Source organism: Pithys albifrons, chromosome 12 (genome assembly GCF_047495875.1).
Source record: "Pithys albifrons albifrons isolate INPA30051 chromosome 12, PitAlb_v1, whole genome shotgun sequence".
NCBI classification, from domain to species: Eukaryota; Metazoa; Chordata; class Aves; order Passeriformes; family Thamnophilidae; genus Pithys; species Pithys albifrons.
In genome coordinates this window covers 7,904,757-7,919,293 of record NC_092469.1, presented here as the reverse complement: position 1 = coordinate 7,919,293, position 14,537 = coordinate 7,904,757, and the positions used below count along the sequence as shown (strand labels likewise).

The 14,537-nt window shown below is 44.7% G+C and overlaps 2 protein-coding genes across 5 annotated transcripts in view; one reads left to right on the top strand and one right to left on the bottom strand.

Annotated features, from left to right (window-relative positions):
- Positions 1 to 7,653, top strand: part of MYLK3 (myosin light chain kinase 3) — a 22,369-nt gene extending 14,716 nt beyond the window's left edge. The window contains exons 10-14 of the mRNA XM_071567464.1: positions 190 to 260; positions 1,735 to 1,863; positions 2,914 to 3,066; positions 4,787 to 4,919; positions 5,802 to 7,653. Of these exons, the coding sequence (XP_071423565.1) occupies positions 190 to 260; positions 1,735 to 1,863; positions 2,914 to 3,066; positions 4,787 to 4,919; positions 5,802 to 5,873 (558 nt within the window). The 3' untranslated portion in view covers positions 5,874 to 7,653. The remainder of the gene's footprint in view (positions 1 to 189; positions 261 to 1,734; positions 1,864 to 2,913; positions 3,067 to 4,786; positions 4,920 to 5,801) is intronic.
- The window catches only part of ORC6 (origin recognition complex subunit 6), a 19,692-nt gene extending 5,242 nt beyond the window's left edge, over positions 1 to 14,450 (bottom strand). The window contains exons 1-7 of one of the 4 annotated variants that reach the window (XM_071567462.1): positions 14,345 to 14,391; positions 13,493 to 13,622; positions 12,580 to 12,743; positions 11,466 to 11,555; positions 10,859 to 10,971; positions 9,520 to 9,591; positions 6,806 to 9,127 (exon numbers count right to left, since the gene is read on the bottom strand). In XM_071567462.1, the coding sequence (XP_071423563.1) occupies positions 8,961 to 9,127; positions 9,520 to 9,591; positions 10,859 to 10,971; positions 11,466 to 11,555; positions 12,580 to 12,743; positions 13,493 to 13,622; positions 14,345 to 14,358 (750 nt within the window). In that variant the 5' untranslated portion in view covers positions 14,359 to 14,391 and the 3' untranslated portion in view covers positions 6,806 to 8,960. Of the gene's footprint in view, positions 1 to 6,805; positions 9,128 to 9,519; positions 9,592 to 10,858; positions 10,972 to 11,465; positions 11,556 to 12,579; positions 12,744 to 13,492; positions 13,623 to 14,185; positions 14,224 to 14,344 lie in introns of those variants that run through there. The other 3 variants (XM_071567463.1, XM_071567459.1, XM_071567461.1) reach the window with 3 other exon arrangements.
- Between the last annotated feature and the right edge of the window lie 87 nt (positions 14,451 to 14,537).

Genomic DNA, 14,537 nt, shown 5'->3' with positions numbered 1-14,537 from the left:
CTTTATCAGAGGTCCAAGCCCAAACCTTTCACTAACTCACTATGCCTGTCAGGTCCTTCTCTCATGATAGGAATAGAAGGCAAAATATTATTCTTTATCATTATCTTTAAGATCTCTGAGACTTTTACATGTTCTTTTACTGGATCTCTCAGTCAAACTTGAACTTAAAATACCCTCTTCTTTTTGTAGCCTGAAAACATACTATGTGTAAATCATACAGGAAACCAGATTAAAATAATTGACTTCGGATTAGCAAGGAGGTAAGAGAGTTCAGTTGTGAATTTATTTTAAAAACCAAACCCAAATCAAATTCACAAACATCTGATGTGGTTTTGGTAGTTCTTTTGAGGTGGGGGTTGTATTTTGATGGCTCTAAAATAATTCTGCCATGTGAATGAGCTAAACATTTTGCTTCTGCAGGCATCAGTTTTCTGCTGTGTGCATTAATTATCTAATTACTTTTCCAAATTACATTTCTGTTGGATAAAGCTATACTGCTGTTCTAATTATCTCAAAATCATTCCCCATGTAGAGCTTTTACTCTGGGGACTCCATGAAGGCTCTCAGAGACTTCTTGACTGCTGGGTTTCATTGTGCAGGTTCCAGTTGTAGAAATTATCTGCTAAACTCTTTACACAGCTACACTGATTAAAGGAAAAAAGAAGGCAAAAATAAAATAAAATGATGTTTGAGCCATCCAATGTGAAACAGAAAACTCTCAGAAAAATGGGGACCTTTCTCCATTCTTTTACTTTGCTTGCATGAGTTTGTTGAAGAAAAGCTGAGAGAGCATGAGTCAATTGCTCTAGAATACAAAGGAATTATTTCCATTACTGTTCTGGTAAGAACAATAACATTTCTCTATTGATTTTCTAACCCCCTTGAGGCTTTTCTTAAGCCAAAAGTTGGTCCATTTGTGCATACATGTACTTATGTGTGTGAGTGTAATATCTGTTCAAGGACTTTGTTTCCATAAAACACTTCTGAAAGAAAAGAAGTGTATGCATTGTGTTTGATTTTTTTTTTAATTGGAAGGGTAAAGAGACAAACTTCTACTAAAGCAGCTTTGAAAACAAGATCCTTCAGGAAAGAAGGATCTTGTTCTGTCTGTACACAGATGTAACTCCAACTGCCATCAGTGACAATTGCTAGTGGTTCAGTAACAGTTCTGATTTAAAAGGTTACTGGTTCAGTAGTGGTTAAAAAAGGTTACTGGTTTAGTAACCTTCCCTTTTAAGTAATAGAACATAATAATTTCCCCTTATATAGGATCACTACTTAACTTGTTACAAGCCCTAATAATCCTCTTCAGAGTCCTACCTTATGTGTTCATATCTGTGATACAAACCTTTACCCTGAGCTGTAGCTGGGTACATCCCACCAAGCAAACACTCTCCAAACCTCCTCTAATCAAAGCTGCTTTCTTTGTTTTATGTGGAACAACATCTGCTGGAAAGCATCCTGTGGTGCCCGGCAGAGAGTAAGGCTGCTACCACTCTGCAGGCCTTAGTGTCCTGGGTCTATCTCCTGGTTTTGCTCTGGCATTGGGATAGGTGATGCTCTGGCATTGGGATAGGTGATGGTCTGTCCACCTGAGGTCCCCTCAGTGCTGCCCTGATGGGAGTCAACTCTGCCCTCTCTGCTGTGCTCCCACAAAAATCCCTGCCTCGATTTTACCTCTGTGAATGTGTCCCCAGCCTGTGCTCAGCACTGCTGTCTCTTTTCCCTCTAAAGGTACAAACCCTGTGAGAAACTGAAGGTTAATTTTGGGACTCCAGAGTTCTTGGCTCCTGAAGTGGTGAACTACGACTTTGTTTCCTTCCCAACGGACATGTGGAGTGTGGGAGTCATCACGTACATGTTGTGAGTACCCTGCGAGGGGCGACCCTGTGAGGGGTGACCCCGCAAGGGGTGGTGGTGATGGCACTGAAGAGGAGGGGTCTGGAGAGCAGGAATGCAGCAGCCACTGAGCCCATCTGGCTGTGACTCCTCCTCATTAATTCTGTTTAAACCCCCAAGGCACCTTGCTGTGTGTACAAACTCTCTAAACAACAAATGATCCTTTTGACCAATGTGTAAATGCTTTTCTCCCTTACCATCTTAAAGTGGGTCAGGTCTTTTTTCACTCAGAAAAGTTGCCCAAAACATGTGGCAATTTCCATTTTGATTGTGTTCTTGAGGGCTTGAATTAATTTTCAAATTTGCAATCTGATCATTGTATTAGCTTAGACTTGCTGTGCATCTGCACAGAATTATTATGGGTGTTTGGCCATGGCTCTGAAAAATGTCTTGTCATGAAGAGGGCCAAAACTTTTCTCTGATACTTGCATGGCAGCCATGGATGGCCTGTCTGTCCAAAGCCTCTGCCTTCTGATGAGCTGGCTTTGCATCCCAGAATGATTCACAAGTGTTTCCTGTGAGGTGGATACATTTCTGGTTTAAATTTGTATATCAGCCAAAACCCAACTGGATGAAGTAATAAATGATGGAATCAATAAGTCTGGGCTTAGACACTAATTGAAAAAAGTAATCCATTGTTCAGAATTCTGTTTAATTCAAGCCACACATGGGTATGGGCCTTGATTTGGGAAAGCTCTCGAGTCCCCCTAGCTTTCCTAGCTGGGAAAGCACTGAAGGATTGCCTGGGTCCCCACGGAATCAATTTCCTTGGGCACCTCTTGCTCCGTGACAAGCCCTGCAAACCCCTGGACAGTAATGCTAAAATTACAACACATTATTGTCCCAAAATATTGGCTTATCTTGGCAAGGACTTAGAAGTGGAACTCTCCACAGATGAGAGCCTTTCCTCTCCATAAGCCAGCAACAGTTATAAAGCAGAGGATTTGTAGAAGGAAAAACACACCTTGCATATGATAACTCCTCTTTTCCCCTCCCCTTCTTTGTTTTTTTAAGGCTTAGTGGCCTGTCCCCATTCCTGGGAGAAACTGATGCAGAGACAATGAATTATGTACTCAATTGCAGCTGGGATTTTGATGCAGAAGCATTTGAACAGCTCTCGGAGGAAGCCAAAGATTTTATTTCCAGACTACTCGTGAAGGAGAAAAGGTACCTCTGTGTCTGATCCTCAGGACAGTAGCACCTACTGACATTAAGGTCCTACAGATAATTGTTTGCATTGCAGGCAACAATGAGAAACTACTATGTGACATTTTTGTATCTGAACTTGCTGGGCAGTTCCTCAGTGATTCAGAAGCCCCTATTTAAAAGGAAAGTGTCTGTGTGTCCTGACTGAAGAAAGATGTTTTTCACAGTAGAGAAACACAGCACAGGAAATCTGGAAGGATTTGCAGTGTAGGAATCTGTCTCTAAAGCTTTTGCTTCTCTGAGTAAAAACTATTTCTATTGTCATTGTGGATTCTCACAAACCCTGACACAAATTGCAAAAATGCCTCTTGAATGCCATGAAGGATAAATGGAAGCTGCAGCTGTGAAAATGTGCATTGTTCTCTTCTAAAGTGGTCTACAGGCATCTGGGAGACATTAAGGAGCATTTGAGACTTAACTTTGCATGTGGCTTCTTAGTCTTGGTTCCACTGAGATAAGAAGTGATTGCACATATGAAACAGCAGGAGAGAATGAGCATGATATTGATGTCAGACCTTGGCTGTGGGGTTGGTTGAGTAGAGAAATTTTTCTCTTGCTGAGTAGTGATACAAAACTAATCAAACCAGGAAATGATCCATACAATAAAACAGATTGTGTGGTTGAGGGGAATTCAAAGGAGTGCTTAGAATATTCACAACTTCCAGATCATTACCTAAATCAGACAGATCAGTTCAAGTACTAATTACATTTTGAATAATAAGTCCTAGGAAAAGCAAAGAAGAAACCGAAATTTAGCATATTGCCAGCAGGAAAGAACAAATGGGTTTTACTCAGGCTGTGATGATGATTTGCTGTGAGACTAAACTTTGCTTTGGAGTCTTCAGTTTTTCTGTGCAATGGGAACTGGGGCTCCAGAGGGACACTCTGCAAAGCCTGGTTACAAGCTGTGAATGAAATGACTCCGAGTGCTGTCAGGGAGTTGCAAAGAGCAAGGATTAGCTGGCCCAGTTGTTCCCAGGATGTGTGGCAGCCCAGCTCTCCTGCAAACCAGGCACCTCTGCCCTGCTGGCACGGTGGGTCTGGCTTCCTGCTGCATTTTTACCTCCCTCCCCTGACTGCTGCAGTCAGGGCTGAGCAGGCAGGAGTCACCTCAATTCATCTTCTTGGTGGGGCTCAGACAAAGCTCAGCAGTTATGGCAAAGGCTTTTGTTTTGAGAAAAAGCAAATTAAACTTTTTTTCTCGACACCTCTACCTCAAGATTTCCTTAATTCCCATGTATTTCCCAAAGCTTTTAGGATAGGCCCTGACATTTCGGCCCATTGTTGGATATCAGGGTATAACCTATGCCTATCTTGGTCTAAGTGTGAAGAGACAATTGTGCTTTTTAAATATGAGGCACACAATAGGCCTGGGCTATCAGGACAGACAGGTAACACCACAAATGTTATTTTTCTGTTGGCAAAGTTCAGCAATTGCATAATAAAATGATATATAAACTGATGAACTTAATCACAGCCCAACCCACCCACTGCAGAGCCACCAGCAGCTCCTCACCCTGCTCACCCCTTGGGCTGGAGAGGGCAGGTGCCAGCAGGATCCCCCACACCGGGATCCCCAGCACCTCAGCAGCATTTCATTGTGCTCACTCATTCGAGGCGTTACTCCCTGTGAGAAATGCCCCCCGGGGGGCTGTGCTGACGTGCACGTTTCCTCCCCCAGCTGCAGGATGAGCGCGACGCAGTGTCTGAGGCACGAGTGGCTCAACAACCTCCCTGCCAAGGCCGAGAAGTCGCGGCTGCGCCTCAAGTCGCAGCTGCTGCTGCAGAGTTACCTGGCCCAAAGGAAATGGAAGGTGAGCACACGGCATGGGCAAAGCAGCTCAGCACAGGCACAGCCAGCCCCTCCTCCTGGGTGTTGGCTCCACGGATTTCTTTACTCTAAATAGGAGTTGGGAAGTCTATTTTATTGCTTCTATCTTCAGCATGTTTGGTTTCAACGTTCACTAGTTCTCATTGGTGTTTAGGAGTTTTACGTTTTTTTTCCTACAGGTTCAGAGGCCTCAGGTGCTACTTAGCTTATATTGAATGTTCTGTCTCTTTAGACTTTCCCATTGGTAACAGTTCCAATGATCTGTTGTCACTGTCGAGTAGGGATCCATTAAAGCAGTTTGTGTTTCCCAGAGTAGAAGTGTGGGAGAAAGGTAAAAAATAGGCTTAAATCTTACCAAAGAACTATCAGGATCTTTCTGATAAATCTAGGCACCTTCTGAACTACATTATTATGAAATTATAGGTAATAATTTGTGATAGAGTCTCTATTAGATTTTGATCCTGAAAGGTGAACTGTGATCTTGTTAAAAAGAAGCCTCTGGAAATGGGAGGCAAACTCAGTGAGGACTTTCCTTCTGTCACTGGGGAGTTGCAATTCCTTACCAAGGAGTTAAACCAGAGGCTAATGCAATTTCCAGTCCTGCACGTCAGTGGTTTGGTGGCAAAATTCTGCACTCACATTTAAAAAAATACATAATCTGAAGATCTCTCACTGTACAATTCATAATAACACTGCAGAACTTCACAGTACCAGCAGAACCAGTGGCTGTGCAATGCAAAACACACAAGGTGTGGGTCACTAGAGGGAAAAGGATTTACCAGGAAGAAAAATCTGTGTCAGCTGCAGAAAGTCCTTTATCTTGGCTGCACTCACACTTGGACTGTTCTGTTCTGTTTGTTCACAGAAACATTTTTACGTGGTGGCTGCTGCTAACAGGCTGAAGAGGTTTCAGAGTATGTCTGTCAAACCTGCATAAGGTTTTGTGGAGCGTCCACCACTCCTGGAGATGGACACCAAGCCATGAAAGGATGATTCAGTATCCTCAATGATTTCTACCTGTTTTATAACATAAGGTTTTGAGACTGTCCTCCTCAATTATTGTGTGTGTTAGTGCTAAGGTTCCAGAAGTGCCTCAAGGAAGAGGCACTGAAATAATGATTTCTAAAAGCAGAAGCTGCTTTGTTTTTTTCAAGTTTTGAGTTGTAAGTAGTGGTGGGAAAATGTGGCTGTTACTGGGGCTGACTTCTTGCTGAAGGCTTTGATTCTGTGGGGTGATCTTGGTGTGTTTACACCACAGAACCCTTCTCAGTTTTCTGGTTTCTCACACCAAGCATGGCAACTCTGAAAACTTTCTTACAGAGTGATTGATGTATGTTATTTTTACAGAATTGCTACAACAGTGGCACAGCTTCTCTGTCAGGTGTTAGTTAGAACAAAAGAGAACTGATTCCCTTTTCTGCTGCATTTCTTTCAAAACAATTAATTTTTCCCCCCAACATGATAGGTTTGAATGGTTTGGGTTTGTTGTTTTGTTTTTTCTACTCTCCTTTAGGAAAATAATCATGGCATAGTTAGGAGCTATGGGGAATCCTGGTTTGAAGCAACTTCATTTGGTCCATTGCTGCTGTTTCTTATGGCAGGTTGAATTGAGCTGAACTGACTGAACTTCTGAAAGGAGATCTGTGAAACTGCCACACAGACTGTGCAATCACCACTGGGTCTGTGCAAAAAGATCTTGTGCTGTCCAGAAGAGACTTCCAGATATAGTTTTTTATATTTAAATCTGTTAAGTGCTTCTCATTGGCTGTGACTGCAGCCCTTAAGTTTAGAAGTTTTAGTTTAAGGACTTTTTTCTCCACTCTGAAAATGTTAATGAAATCCGAGAAGCTGGAATGATGTGACATGTGAAATAGGTTTTATTTCCAACAGGTTCAGTGACAGGGATGTGTTGCCAGACTCTGCCTTTAGTCCAGTTAGGAGGTTGAAGCCCTTTTTTTCCCCCACTTTCCTCTTGAACATTAAAAGTTTTCTTCACAGTACTAACTTATTTTGGATTTTAAACTTTTTTGCTGATGTAGAGAGGGAGCCACTTGCAATCTCTCAGAAAAAAGTATAACATTATTTATTAAACCTGTGGTTTCCTGTTGTAGATTCTGCAAGACTCGGTGCGAGCTGGATGGGCTCTTAGGGAAAAATGGAAACTAATGCTACTAAAACTATATTTCCTTTGAACTTTATGGACTTTCACATCCCTTTAATTAGCAAAAGTAGTGTTGGTTGCTTATGAAGAGCTTTTGTAAGACTGGCTTATCCCAGTCTAGTTCCTTTCCACTCAACTGCTTCTCACTTTGCATAGTCTCAAACTGCAACATTTCCAGAACTGGGACAGAGAAGAATTATTAAAACCAAGTGAAATAATCTTGAGAATTTATCACCTTCTATGAAGGCCCACTTTTGTTCATGTTTTCCTTCCACAGCAGTTCTGCATGCTAAATGTGACTATATTCATTGGTCTGTATATTTCTGAATTAATACTAATAAATTTCATGGAAGTGAAACAACCTTTAGCATCAATTTTGGTTTAAAGCCCTCTGCCAAACAAACCTGAAAGCATCTCTTTGTAGGTCTTAAAAACAGAATGCTAATGGTACTAGGGGGGATTCTCTCCTCATGTCAGATGTTTTGCCACAGCTCTCACTCCATGTGGGTGACTGTCCAGTATTTTCTCCGCACATCAAGAATTTGTTTGGAGTCTATTCCCGAGTAGTTACTGTTACATTTCAGAACTCTCACCTGTAATGAAGTCAGTTCTTGCTAATTAAACTTGGCTCCAAGCAATTTCCTTTTTTAATGCACTGGGAGAAGTGAAAGGAGCATGGCCAGAAGTTCTCAGTTTTCCCTTGGTGTGTGCTGCTTCTGAGTGTAACACACAGATGATCTCTGCTGTCCTGTATGTATTTCCTCTCTAACAAAGAGAAGGTGCCTTGCCTGAAGGATGACTATTTTGTTTTTAATATAAAGGAATCCCTTCAGATTGGACAGCCATCCCATGGTTCTGCATTAAAATACTGTTAAGAAGCTCAGGTGGGTGCAGTTTTTCACACCTAAATGCTCAGACATAAGACAATTTATCTTGCTTCATGTAGACACTTGGGGCTTTCTGCTTTCTTTTGAAATGAGGGTTTATGAAAGTTACCTTGTCTTTGTACAGCCCAGGCAGAAAACACACAAGAGAAATGGAACAAAGACTTGCTTTGATTTTGTTGTAGTTACACCAGCCCTGCAGTGCTAAAAGTCATGATTTTCCTCCAAAAAGTAGTTAAAGCAAATTAGAGTTTGAGCAGCTGGGATGCCAGTGCAGCATCACAGAAATTGCCTCCACAAATTACAGGGCAGGGCCCTCTCTCCTCTCCTCTAAGCTTATGAGAGACAAAAACCCCTCCTACGCAGTCAAGATCCTTGTCCCCTGGATCTCTTCCTTCTAAAAGCACAGGCATCCCCTGTATGTCTTTTTTGTGTTCTAGGAACATGTGCCAAGAACATGATATCATAATAAAAAGCTTTTCCTTCTACTACTTTTTATTGTTTCTTGAAATATTTGGGAGTCCTTACAAAAGCACATGACTTCATTCCCATACACATGAAAATAAGTAAAATTCAGTTACTAAACAATATTTCAACAATAAAAAAAAATAAATTCTAAAAAGGCTTAATTTCTCTGCTGCTTTGCAGTACAACAAGGCACCGTTATTCCTCTCCCTCTTACTTCACTCACTGCTTCCAGCCAGGGGGCCAAGGGCCTGTAACTTATAACTTATTTACACTTAAAGTAGCATTAGAACACTACCTGCTGCTTGCAGCAAGAGAATGAAGCTGCTGCACCCCCTAATTCCATAGCTGCTCAGGTGCCAGCCTAGGGAGTAGTGAGAATCACCTCCATCCTGGTGTCGTTTATTAAAAATACCATTCTTAAATACTTGAAAACTAAATAAAATCAGCTGGCTACCAGGCAGCCCTCACTCATGCTACTGGAACTACTGTTGGAGCAGAGGGAGAGTTAAAATTAAGAGCAAGCAGCAGTTACATTACTGGGTGGTGTTACAGAGGCAGCACTACTTGTCGGTTGTGCCTTAGCAGCATTTTCCAGGATTTTCCTTTTCCATTCTTCATAGTCCTGACTCATTTCAGTCTTGGGCCGTTTACATGGCACCTCCTCATCATCTTCAGATCCTGGGAGGAAATGAGAAAGTCCATGACAGCCTCCCATGGGCAGCATGTTCGTGGGAACATGGCAGTGAGCAAATGCACAGACAAGCAGGGGGCCTGTCCCTGTGTTATCCAAACCCCTGGTTTGCTGCTCCTCTCACCTGCTGGGACAGGCTCCTCTCCACCTCTGTGTCTGAGCAGAACAGTTGTCCTTAATTCTACTAGGACTGCTCAGTATGAACTCCATTATCCTTCTGCTAGGTTCCCTCTGTCCATCCACAGCCAATGGATGCAGGATGCAGTAAGCTGCTGTGAGCCTGAGACTATGGCCTGTCCACAACTGACATACTGAGCAGAAATAAAGCTCAGAACTACTCCAGGGAGGTGATTTTCATTCATAGCTAAGCACAACTTACCATCTTCCTGCTCACACTGCTCCAGGTTGATCTGCAAGCATTCAGGTGTCTCTGCAGCCAGGGGAACATCCTCTGAAAAAGTAAAGTCAGTTGCTTTACTTCCAAGTGGTGGCTGGGGCCCTGAGGGTGCTGCACATGGAATTCTTTGACAGCAGTGCCACCTTTCAAAACTATTGTCACCAAGTCAGAGCAGTTTCCTGGTCCAGACTGATGCTCAAGCTCTACATGCAGAGGGGACAGCACACTCCAAGGGTTGCACAGACTGACTGGCTGCTTTAATTAGCAGGTTGCTAATTAGCAGCAAACTGCGGCTGCATTTGTAACCACAATGATCCACCATGTTCATTGCCCTAATCTACCCTTCTAGATTACTCAGGCAGGATTATCAGTTATTTCTTCCCCTTCTGTTCCATTTCCACAGTTTGTATTGTAGATACCCCCCAACAAGCACAGGGCTGTCCAGGCATACAGATGCATGAACTGGTACAGAACTGCCATTAGCTGCTTTAGTGGTGGGGTAAGATTTGGGGTTTTAGAGGGCATTGTACTGTGGGAAGGTCCCTGCCCAGGACAGAGCAGCAGATTTAGTTCAGGTTCAGGAAGCATGTTCCTGAAAAATTCAGGATATGAAGCATGAAAACAGCATGAAGGAGGGTTATTCTCAGTGGGAAGGTAAGAATGAAAGCCTGGGGAAGGACAAAGGAGAGAAGCAGAAAGGTGCAGAGATAAGAACAGAAAGGCACAGTTCATATTTCAGTCTTTGTCTTCCAAAAAAGAAGTGGAAAGAACTGCAGGCTTAACCACGGTAAGAAAGATTCCTCATGTCTGCCCACTGTGTGTGGAGGGATGGTGTCAGGGAATGGCTGGGTTATTACTAGAAGAGCAAGGCTTGTTAATGCTGCAGTGGGGGAAAGCACAGAAGGGAGTCAGTCAGAGCACAGTGTTTGTGTTAATTTGTGTGTCATGTTGCCATGTTAACATGATACAGAAAGCAAGCAAGAAGGAGGAATCCAGGGTAGGTCAGGCAGTATGGGAGAAGCAGGGAATAAGCTGCAGCAGCAGAGACTGTAAAGAGCAGTGGGCATTTGAGAAGAGAGGGAAATACTTATTTTTGGCCTTCCTACATGCTAAGGTATTGCAACTTCCCAGAAGCAACGACAGTGACTGGGAACTGTGACTGGGAACTTGGCAGCAGCAAATGTGTTGGAATGGATGGGCAGATGTGGCTGAAAGGGGACAGCTGAAAATGATGAGAATGAACTCACCAGTGGAAAAGGATGGGGCCCTGTGAGGCCATGGGATGGGTGTACTGTCTGAAGAGGGATAAAGCCAGACTTACTTCTGAGTTGCTGGCTGATCTTCTCCAGCTGATTGCACAGCCGATGAAATATTGCTTTTTTCACTCCAGATGTAGCCAACATTTTAGTTTTGTCCACTTTTAGCTTCAAACACCTACAAGAGAACCTTGTTATCTCTGTCCAAAGCAACACTCCACCAACTCTTAATTAGGTGATGTGATAACTACTGTACCAACATTGCCTGTGGGAATGAGGAAGGCAGGCCTGAGTTTTTGTCCTACCTGTCCTTGTCTGACAGGGGCCTACAGCTCTGAGAGCCACGTCCCCAGGGTCAGAGCACCCTCAGGATGTGATGGTGGAGGGCTCAAGCCTTTTCATTCTCCACAATTACTGTTTCCTGGTGCTCAGAAGTGAGCTGGCAGCCATTCTTGCACCTTGAGCAGTATTTCACCAAAATCCATATAAGTTTTTGATTTGTGCAGTATAAGTTGGAGATTTCAAGGCAAGGAAATGCCTGGTTTGCTTCAGCTGTCTCTATTTTCAGAAGCATCAGCATGTGCTAAGCAAGACCCTGCTTGAACCAGCTGCTTAGATTGTTTAGTGTCATTAGACATTTCAGCCTGCAGAAGATCCCCAGCTAATACTCACCTGCAGGCAGTGAACAGTGAAGCTGTTATAAAAAGTGGTTTTGAGAAATCAAGGTCCATTCTCTGTGCTTCAGAGAGGCTGGATTCATACCTAGAGAACAGCAAGTGGTAATTGGACAGTGCATTTGCCTCCAATGAAGCTGCTGAAATACACCAGTCACGTGGTACTCAGCAGTTGATCAGGCCTGTTGGACCACTTGGTCCTTTGCAACCCAGACAAGCAAAAACAACTGCTATGGGCTGAGATCAAAAGAGAGTAGGGAAAAGAAGGGGATTGGGATGGCCTCCTCTTTTTGAATTAAAGGTATTTTAAATTAGGGATCTGGATCACAGCACGTCAGGAAAATCTGTTTCTTGTACTCCCCATTCTCACAGTACTTTTAGCTGTACATGAGATCTAAAAATTACAATGAGATGCTTTGCATAAATTACAGTTTCTTGGATTCCTCCAATATGTATGTGACACAGATGAAGGCTTAAACCTGGAAAATCACACAGTGAATGTGCAGCACTGAAGAATTTTTCATTGTTCACCTGTCCCCAGGCTATTTTCCCAATTTGTATTAAGCACCAGCAAGCATGCACAGCCTTTGTTCACTGACCTAACAGCTCTGAAGCAGGTGCTATCAGGGTGACAGCACTGCAAAACAGAGCTCTTCAGGGACTGCTCTGGTTAAAGCAGATGTTATAGAATGGAAAATTTTAGTTAACTCTGTTGAATCCACTGAAGTGCTCTACTTATTGGTTTATCAGGGAGAGTAATGTGTATTTTAAGAGATCAGTGTCTCCAGAAGGGAGGATTTCTTTCTACTCAGCATTACTTCTGAATTATGCTGGAATCAGCAGTTAAAGGGATGACAGTCTGATGCTGTGGATGTAAGAGTTCTCTATTTTTTACACTATTCCCAGCTGAAGAATTGAAAGTCAGACAATGACCTACTGAGATTCAGAGACTAAGTATTTCTAACATGTGGTCTGAAAAGTGGCCTGGATCTTGGCTGGATTGTCAGTGCCAAGAACTCTCCTCACTGCTCCAGTCAGTGGAGGATATCTGGCTCTTCCAAACCTTGAATGAACAAAGAATCATACCAGTGTGCTCAGGAGAGCTTGCTCACCTGTGCAGTATTTCTGAAGCCATGTTCACTGCCTCTGTGCAGCAAAATTGCACAGCCAAGTCTCGCATTCCCAGCTTGGGGTTCACCTCTAGCAAACACTCCAAGGACTTTCTGGAGTTCTGGTAGGTAATCTTGTTCAACCCAGAGAGTTTAACACAATAGTTCTTTCAAAAAGACAAAGGAAGACACCAAGAATTAGCAAGATTCCTTCCTGTCATCTTAAATCAGACAATCAACAAAACAGCATAAAATTCAATTGTTACATTAAACAAATTTGTGCAATGAATAATGTTTGTTTAACCACCTAGGAATGCCACATCTTTTAACACAGTGAGATCTTCAGACCTTTTCACTGGAAGTGAGGTGTGATGTTTCCATATAATGTAATATAGCACTTTTATCACAAGGTGGTTAAAAAATAAAAACTAGCAAAATCTGGGCAGCTTGAAGACATGAGCAACACCTCATGCTATTCCTCACAGGGTCAGGTCCAGCTGAATTCTCCTCTGTCTGTAATGGGACAATCATGAACACTCTGTATCAAGCATTGTTTTGGCAGCTTTGCAGGTGGAGGTTCATAGATATCCCTACAGAGAGGGATTCCTTGGAGCCACTGCTTCCCTCCCACAGTAAAAGGGACAGATCTCAAGTTTAACATGTCTGCTGGTAATTTGTTACTAAATGAGCTGAAATTATACCAAAGCAAGCTCAGCTTGAGAAGTAACTGTGACACATCTCAATTTGCCCTGTTCCTAACTCTGAATAGTGAAAGCTCTAATGCCATGGCCAGCAGCATAATAGTAAGTCAGTTATTATTTCCCTTGCTTGCCCCCAACTCACACTACAGAGAACAATGATTTCAGTGGGCTCACACAGAGCACACCAGCCAGCCAAGCCACACACTGCAACTTACTTTGTCAACGGGTTGTTTTATGAAACTCGCTGCCAGGTCCAGGCATATCACAGCGCTGCTCGTTGCTGTCATTTGAGCCATTAATCCCGTGCATTTCACCTGGGACAGCCGCAGATACTCCTCGGCTTTTCTGCAAAGCACAAACCCACAGTCGCAAGGCAGTAAGGATGTCCCGATCCACGGTTTCACAGCCTGGCTCTCTGGCTGCAGCGCACGCTTGGGCACCGGGCAGTAACGGGGCCCCGCCGCTTCCTGAGAGGATGTGCAGCAGCTCTGCACTGCAAGGCATGCCACGGCTGTGTCACTGATCCTGTGCCCTGCAGAGCGTGCCACGGCTGGGTCACTGACCCCCGTGCCCTGCGATCTGCGGCTCTGCCACATCCCCCGGACCCACCTCCGGCAGCGCAGTGCGGGGCCGGGGCGAGGCGGCGCACAGGGTGTCCCGCACCCCGCAGTACCTGAGCAGGGTCGTGCCGTGTCCCTGCCCCCGCAGTACCTGAGCGGGGCCATGTCCCTGCCCCGCGGTACCTGAGCGGGGCCATGTCCCTGCCCCGCGGTACCTGAGCGGGGTCATGTCCCTGCCCCGCGGTACCTGAGCGGGGCCATGTCCCTGCCCCGCGGTACCTGAGCAGAGCCATGTCCCTGCCCCGCGGTACCTGAGCAGGGCCGTGCCGTGTCCCTGCCCCTCCGTACCTGAGCAGGGCCATGTCCCTGCCCCGCGGTACCTGAGCAGAGCCATGTCCCTGCCCCGCGGTACCTGAGCAGAGCTAGGTCCCTGCCCCGCGGTACCTGAGCAGAGCCAGGTCCCTGCCCTCCGTACCTGAGCAGGGCCATGTCCCTGCCCCTCCATACCTGAGCGGGGCCATTTCCCTGCCCCGCGGTACCTGAGCAGGGCCGCTCCGCCCAGCCCCAGCCTCGCCGCCATGTCCCTCACGGCCCCGCGCTCCATCTCCCGCCGCGCCCCAGCGCGCGCAGCCACGCGATTGGCCAGCCGTGCCGCCAATCACCGGCCCCTGAGCCAATCGGCGCGCAGCGGGGCGCTCCC